General features: G+C 40.6%; 1 protein-coding gene across 1 annotated transcript in view; it reads left to right on the forward strand.

Annotated features, from left to right (window-relative positions):
- The window catches only part of RCOR1 (REST corepressor 1), an 81,768-nt gene extending 77,279 nt beyond the window's left edge, over positions 1 to 4,489 (forward strand). The window contains exon 12 of the mRNA XM_058806198.1: positions 134 to 4,489. Within this exon, the coding sequence (XP_058662181.1) occupies positions 134 to 175 (42 nt within the window). The 3' untranslated portion in view covers positions 176 to 4,489. The remainder of the gene's footprint in view (positions 1 to 133) is intronic.
- Positions 4,490 to 7,863: the final 3,374 nt, after the last annotated feature.

Below are 7,863 nucleotides of genomic sequence, written 5' to 3' on the forward strand. Positions count from 1 at the left end.
CCCCCATGTGGCAGGGTTGTATGTTTTGTCACTGTCAGTACCATAGATTTGGGCTGAAATTTGCAGATGCTAGAAAGCCTATGTGTATTCATTTTAAACTAAATGTCTGCTTTTTCTCTCCCCTTCCCTCCAGGCTACTTCTGTTCTTGATGTCAGATATGCATCTGCTTCGTGAGAAGGTGCTGTAGCCTAGAACAATTTGTGTTGACTACTGTGTTATCCAGGATATCAGGTATTAGCAAACCTCAGACAGCCATCTGCATCATATCTGTGGACAAGCAGCTATTACCAAAAAAAAGGCAAACGCTTCCAGTCCTGTGCTACATCTGCCTTAATCTCCCCTCATTCCTCCATACTGCCTCCACTTTCTTTCAAAAGCACCCAGGTAGCTCAGCTCTCCATTTCACCAACGTCATGCTTAAGCATGGGGACTTCTAAAACCAGTAACACCTGTCTATAAATTTTGACCAACCTGCAAAACAAGGAGCTCCTTAGCAGCCCCACAGTAACTCTACACGTTAGGAGTTCTTATAACACTTGGTCCTTAGGGTATAAGTATGTATTGCTGCATGGCCTCGTGGTCTCCGCTTCCTGTGTATTCTTACGATGACACTATGATTAGTGAGCTTTCTATAAAGGAGGGGCCTGTGCACATGCCAGCCGTGGCAGGTTTGTTCTGCAGTGACAGGACATGTTAGCAAGCAATCATGCATAATGCAAAGTGATAGGAAATGTTATTTCTAAGATTTGGTCAGTCCAAGGTTGTAGATGTAACTCATTACACTTCTGGTTTGTGCAATTTTTTCCACTGTATTTGTGTGTTCTTGCTTCATAGAAAGCTCCCTAATTGAGCATTTTATTCCTGTATATTTTAATGGCTTTTATTTAGTGCAAAAGGGAATACTTAACCTGAAACTGTTTGATACGCTATTTAACCCCTGGCATCAGCATTTGCATTGTAACTTGTTAAGTGAGTGCTACACAACTTTCTTTTTCCTGATCATCTGTGGGATTAAGTCAAAACAACTTTCTCTGGTGCCTCTCCTTTTGGGGAATATGTGCCTTTTTGCATTTGGCTACCATAGATCACTTTCTGTCCCAGTGTCTCATTCCTCTTCAGAGCACTGTTTGCCAAAGACATCCAACTGCTTCTCCCACTGGAAGTCTGGATGAGGGTTGGAGCACAAAATTCAACCTTCAGGAGTTTTTGGTTTCTTGCAAGTGTAATGGAGAAGAACTGGGTTAATTTTCATTGGCCATTTTAACCCTTCTGAAGCACACATCGCTTTCATGTTCTGAACCAAAATATGCAATTTCAAATCTAAGAGGTGCTTTTCCAAATACTTGGTGCATGCAGCTTTCAAATCCCAGCCCTCTGCTCGGATGGCCCATGCTGTGGCCTGTCTAGCTGGCTTGAACTGGAGCTATTCTTGCAAGTCCCGTAGGAGGACTTTGCACCTTGAACAGGGTGGTTGCTGCCTGCTGAGCAGTGTCCAGGGAAGCTAGAAGCAGCAGTATTACTTCTTGTCCAGGGGAAAGCTGCAAAATAACACTAGTCACAAAGCATTTAAAAATGGTTAATTTAATGATGTTGGAAGAAACCACCAGGTGTCTTTGCAGGTGGAGAAAAGGACCTTCCTTGCCTCTCTTCCTCTACAGAGGATTGAAGCCAAGATGGCACACAGTGATGTACAGCACCATTCTTACACAACTTGAAATGAGCTAGCCTGTGGCCTGGCCTGCAGCTGAGGTTGATAAAGCTCAGGGCCAGGCCCAGGACTTGGTGCTGAGGTTTGGCTGCTGGGCTGTGCTGTGTGCTGTGATGGCTTTTCCCTTTGTACCTGAGCAGGGCAGGCTGATGTCAGCTGGGCAACAGAGCTGGCTCTGACACCTCCTGCGGTGTGGTCACAGCCCCAGGAAAGGCAGGGGAGGTGGCCTTTTGTGGCACTGAGGTTGGTCTTAGCCTTGGAGGAAAGTTCCATGTCAGAAACTGGGCAGCAACACACAGGCACAGCGCAGGTAGGGATTTCCTAGGGCAGGTTAGAGTGTGGAGCCCCAAAAGGGCCCTTTGAGCCACTTGGCAGCTGTTTCTGAGCAGTTCCATTCTAGTAGCTCCAGAGAGACCCTCTGAGGTGATGGGAGGCTGGAAGGGAGCTGTTCCCTATCCTCTGTATTGCCTAGCTGCTGCTGTGACCTGGCAGCTCTGGTGGCTCAGATGTTCCTTCAGACCTGTGCCGGTTGGAGCTGGGAGTCTCTTGTGGGAAGGAATGCTAGGAGTTAGCCAGTGTGAATTAGGAATAAAGACCGGGCAAATAGCACTGTGAATCCAGTTACAGTTGTGGTGTAAAGCAATGCTGCTCTTTAGAAACACTCTGGTATTGAATATTAAACCTCCTGCTGGTACCAATGCATGCAGACAGGTCCTCACTGGTGTGGGAGCTTGCATCCCAGCTGGGGGAGCTCATCAGGACAGGCTTCTGCTGGAGACTTAGGTACCTGTGAGGACTTCTCATTGGTTTTTTGCCCTCAAATCTGTCCATCTTATCAGAAAAGTTGTGTTTTGGCTTCATCCCCATGGGGTAGGGGGAAACGTGTATCATTTGTGATATTAGGAAGAAAAAAGTTGTTTAATTATTTTTCAGTTTACTGCTATCTTATTGTAGTTGATACATGCAATATAATAGCACTGTATTTTAAACGTTTAGTTTTTTACATTCTCTTGAACTATGTTTTTAAATGCGATAAAATCATTTTAGCTTTTGAAATGGTTTGACCTTGTTTAAGTGAAGACCCTCTTTTTCTTTTGTTAAATGGGTCAAGCATTAGATACATCAACTGGTTGCATTCTGACTAGAAGGGTCCACAAAGATAACTGCATAAAATAAGAATATTCACTTAAATTTTGTTTCTTAAACTATCGATGTGAATGTCATAATTATATATATTTTGTGGAAAATGGGAAATTATTTCTCCTAAGTATAAGTTATTGTGCAAAATATGGTATCGTTAAAGAAAATGATAGTTTAAGTTTTAGTTTTAGAAATCTTAAAGATATAAAAGTGTATTGCATATGCATAAACAAATTTCATTTGTTCTATTTAATTTTTATGTAGTTGTGTAAAGTGCTAGGTAACTTCTTTTTTCACTTATCCATTAAAACAACCTTGTTACTTGAATATTCGTGTTTAACTGGTTTGAAACAGTGATCAATTTTTGTAATATAATCTTATAACCAAGGGAAAAAAATACATGCCTCAGTTGTGCTTAACAGTAAAGCAACAATGTACAATCAGATGCTTAAGACCGTAGTAGCCATACCTGGTAGTGCAACCACAATGGTTGTGTCTCAATATATTTAATACCTATGGGGATAATGGTTTCTTAATATATTTTTACAAGTTTGCAACCAGGAAGACCCCATAAATATCCACTAGAACACTTTTTTAATAGTTAAAATAAGAGTGAAACTCTTACTCTCTCTTAAAGCAATGTCCTGACAAACATTTTTCTTTCTTGTACAAATACATCAGAAACATTATGTATTAAAATATGCTCATTGTCACTTTAAATTTCAGTTTTTATTCTATGAATTCGCTAATATTCTGTTGGTATTCTTGCACACCAAATATGAGCCAAACAGTGCATTACACTAACTTGATCACTGGATTTGTGAACAAAATCTCCAAGTCAATGAAATGCAAAAATATCATAGGAGATTTTTTTTGATAATGCATTTATTTTTCAAATTGGTATGAATTTGTACATAGCCCATTCAGCGATGAGTGGGCTGATATTTTCCAAAAAAAAAGGAGAAAAAATATTTTATTAGCTCCAGCTTGTCTTCAGTAAGTCCAAATCTAGTGATCTTGTGCAATGCCCCTAAAGCAAATACTTTCTGCCACTCCCTGGATTAATGCAGCTTTTCCTGTTGATAGTAAAGCACAATTGCAGTGAAAGTTACAGTTCAGAAGATGGAAGGTCAGTATAGTCTATGCATGTTGTATAATAATGAGTGTTTACATTCATATTCTCCTAAAATAAAATTTATACTGGAGTGTATAGTATTCCATTATGTAGATTTTATCAATTTTGTTAACTGCTTATAGATTGCTTAAAAGAAGTTTTTTCAAGATTTTAAAAGATGTATAAGGTTAAGTTTGCAAATATAATGGAAATGCTGTATAGCTTTTGAAGTGATGAAATACTCGTTGGGATTTTAAAGAAAGTATGTTGTAATAATGCTGTTGTAAGTAATATTTTAAATGTCTTTTTTGCCTGTTTTCTATTATTCAGCACACTTACTGTGATGAATGTTCATAGCATTATAAAATTGCTTAGCCACTGAAAAGTAACATTTGGTTTTGGATTATTTTACTGTATGAGGAATTATAGTGGGGTAAATTCCTTTGTGAAATTCTACATAATTCATTTTTCTATGATTTCCAATGTTTGCTGACATCAAATAAAATTTTTTCAAGCCATTGATGTAATAAAATATGTAGTAAAATGTTATTGATGTAAAATGTGGTTCGGATGTGTAACTGACCCCCTACCTTTCAGATTTTGGTCAGGAGATAACAAAAAGGGTTTTCCCTTTCCTGACAGTGTCATCCCTCAGATAAGGAGGACCTGAAGAATAAACTGCTGCCTCTTTGCTTCATGTACAAAGCACTTGGCTGTACAAGTTAACAAGATTGTCATCTTTCACATGAAATAAACACATTTAAATTCATAGGAAAAGGCAACACTTGCCCTCAAAGCTCAGCAGTGTGCAATGTTGCTATTGAAGATGCTCAGAAGGGTAGGAAATTTTGCACCTTGGAATTTTCACAAGATCATGTGTTTTGACTTCACACGCTGGAGTGCTGCTGAGCACTAAACACAGAAGCACAGAGAGGATTTGAAAGTGCTTTGAGCAGATTTCCCAGCAGTGCTCTGGGAGCCCAGGGTTAGCCCAGGACAGGAGACACGAAGTTCTGTGCTTTGCTCATGTGTGTTAAAGGCAGCAGAACTCCTGCAGCAGGACACTGGTGGTTCCCCCTCTGCAGCCTATGGAGGGCAGGAATTAGTCATGCATTTCTATATTGTAAAGCAAAGTGGTAGGGATGGAGACTGATTTGGGGTTTTGGAAGCACAAGCAGCATTTTTGAGAGCTGAGGGTGTTTCCTTACTGGAAAGCATTCCTTGTAATTTTCCTGCTGGTAGAGAATATGGTACCAATGTTGTAAGGTAGCAATCTGCTTTCTTAGGGGAGTTACTTAACTCCAAGCACTTAAATCTTCAATACAAACCAGCCTTTCTTCCCCATGTGCCCCCAAACCCCAAAGTAAAACAAAGAGAAACAAATAAAAAGGAAGTACCTTCCTTTCAATCAGGCAGCACAAAAAGGTGAGGAAATGGGGACTTCCCCTGCATGAACACATAGTCTAAAAGCAAAGGTAAAGTAGCCATAATGCCACTGGTTTTGGAAGCACAGGTGATGTACCTGTGCCTGGTAATGGTATGTGTTTGTAAATGGGAATGCAGTGTTGAATTAATGCTGTATTACAGCCTGTCCTACGTAAACAAACTGGAATCTGAACATGGTGGCACCAAGCACTTCTCCCTTAGAGCAGGAGCTGCCTTGCAAGTACAAGCTGGAGTTCAGGCTGAAAGGGAAGAGTTCACTCTTGGTGCTACTAAATGTACCAAGATCTTAATATGATCCCCAAGTATCAGCTTTATGAAGTAACAGTATAAACCTGAATTTAATTTCATAAACCATCTTCCAGTCTGAAAGATGCAGACTGATGTTGGAGAGAGAAAACCAGATATCAAACCTATTATTCACTTCTAAAGCATGCTCTGGCTCAGCCACCAAAATAGCCTTTGAAATAGTAAAAGCAAATGTAATTTCTGGTCATGCCTCTAATAAACAGTCAACAAAATGTATTTGTACAAACAAAATCAAACAAAAACATTTCTGCAAAGAGCCTGCTGAGAGTGGTGGAGAAATTGTTTTCTTTTGTTGCAGAAGAACTAAGGAGGAATCACTGTAAAATTTTATGGGAACAAAGTTTCTAAGGTTATCAAGAAGGGAATTATTGAGGACAAAGTTTCTAGGGTTATCAAGAAGGGAATTATTGAGGACACTGGAGTCAAGGAGATCTGAACTTTGATAGATGGAGCAATCACCTGGAAGTTTCCCCTGCTGAAAGGGGAGAAGTTTGTATGGAGGAAGGCTGCAGCCTAGCCTAACAAGGGCACCAAAGGGCAGGATTTTCTGATTCGGGTAAAAACATTGATCAGGTAAGGAGTTCACAGTGGGCAGATCAGGAAATGGGAGTCGGGTCATGCTGACTGATACATTTGTATCTGGAGCCAAGGGTGAGGGAGAAGTGAGCTGTTTGTTCTGATTCTGGATGTGTTCTTCATTTTCATGAAGGTATTTTGCAACAGGAGCAGGTGTGTGGAATGATTCACACAATAAAATGTGAAGTGGGAGATGCTTTTCCCTTTCTGCACACTTTGGGGGCACAGACCCAATGTGTCTGACACGTAATGTGTGAGACCATGGCTTAGCAAGACCTAGACTTCCTTTTGAAATGGAAGATGAGACTGTGTGTATGACAAAACCGAGCTGATTTCTATTAGAAAAAGATGAATAGGAGATCTCAGCAGCTGCAGACTTCTTGATGCTGCCTTGTGTATTCAAGTTTTAGAATAAGACACAATGGAAAGTGAATTAATGAAATAGAAGAATGGGTGCAGTGGGTTTGCCAGAGATCCACGTGTGCCTGATTAGTCTATGGCGAGGTGCAGGATTCATCTGTGGATAAGGATATCACTGCCTGAGCTCGCTGTCCAGAATCCCTTAGAGAGAAATAAGCTTTTCTAGGGTATAATTAATTTAATCCTAAATTAGATGTTGAAAACTGATCTAATGTATTACATCCTGAAAGTGCTTATTCCCTTCCTTATTATAGATCAAGGTAGAGCCTAGGGCTCTGTCTCTGATGTGGGAGCTGGCCATTAACCACGCTGGTGCCATGGCTGCCTGGGCTTAACCCAGGAGGGGACAAGGACTTGGACCCCTCGCTGCAGTGGTGGGCACTGTGCTTGGAGCTGGACAAAGAAATGTTGATGCCTCATACCAGTGTTTGGAAAGGTCCTCTGGGGTATTGTGTTCTTGACACAAGATACAGTGGGGAATCTGGGATGGTTGGAAACTTCTGGAGCTTCTAGACAAGTATGTGCTCAAAATCCCAGATTTTTGTTGCTTGTTGGAATTTGCCTCTGATTACAGAACTAGCTCCCCAGTGGTTTGGAACCTTGTAAGTGCTCTGTAAAAGTAGATTTATTGTGTGGGTAAGCCCACTGGGCTGAATTTCAATTCCTTTTGAGCCCTGTATCCCACCTCTCTTGAAGGGACAGCTCAGGTAAGAAGTGTCCTGTGAAGAGTGTCACTAATGCTGAAAATGTTATAATGGTATATTTTCTACTATGTTTAGCCTTTCCAGTACAACTTTAGGGGCAGCTTTTCTAATACCAAAAGTAGCTTTGTGTCTCTTATCAATATGCTGTGCTGTTAATGCTCCCAAAAAATAAATTAAAACCAGCTATTAATAAACCAAACCCAAAAGCAGTCAATTGGATGTTCTCCTTTAAGCTAATTCCCTTTTGCTGCGTGACTGCTTCTCCCCCCTGTGTGGTCAAGTCTCACTGGCACAAATATTCTGAGAAGATAACTTTTAAGCTTAAATAAATTATCCTTTAAAAGTATTTGTATAAAGATTTCAGTTTCTGCAATTAATCAGGGAAGGCCGTGGGTTCAGCGCCGTGCTTTGCTCGGGAAGCAAACAATACCCTGTGCCTGTTCTCCAT

The sequence above is a fragment of the Ammospiza caudacuta genome, chromosome 6 (assembly GCF_027887145.1).
Source record: "Ammospiza caudacuta isolate bAmmCau1 chromosome 6, bAmmCau1.pri, whole genome shotgun sequence".
NCBI classification, from domain to species: Eukaryota; Metazoa; Chordata; class Aves; order Passeriformes; family Passerellidae; genus Ammospiza; species Ammospiza caudacuta.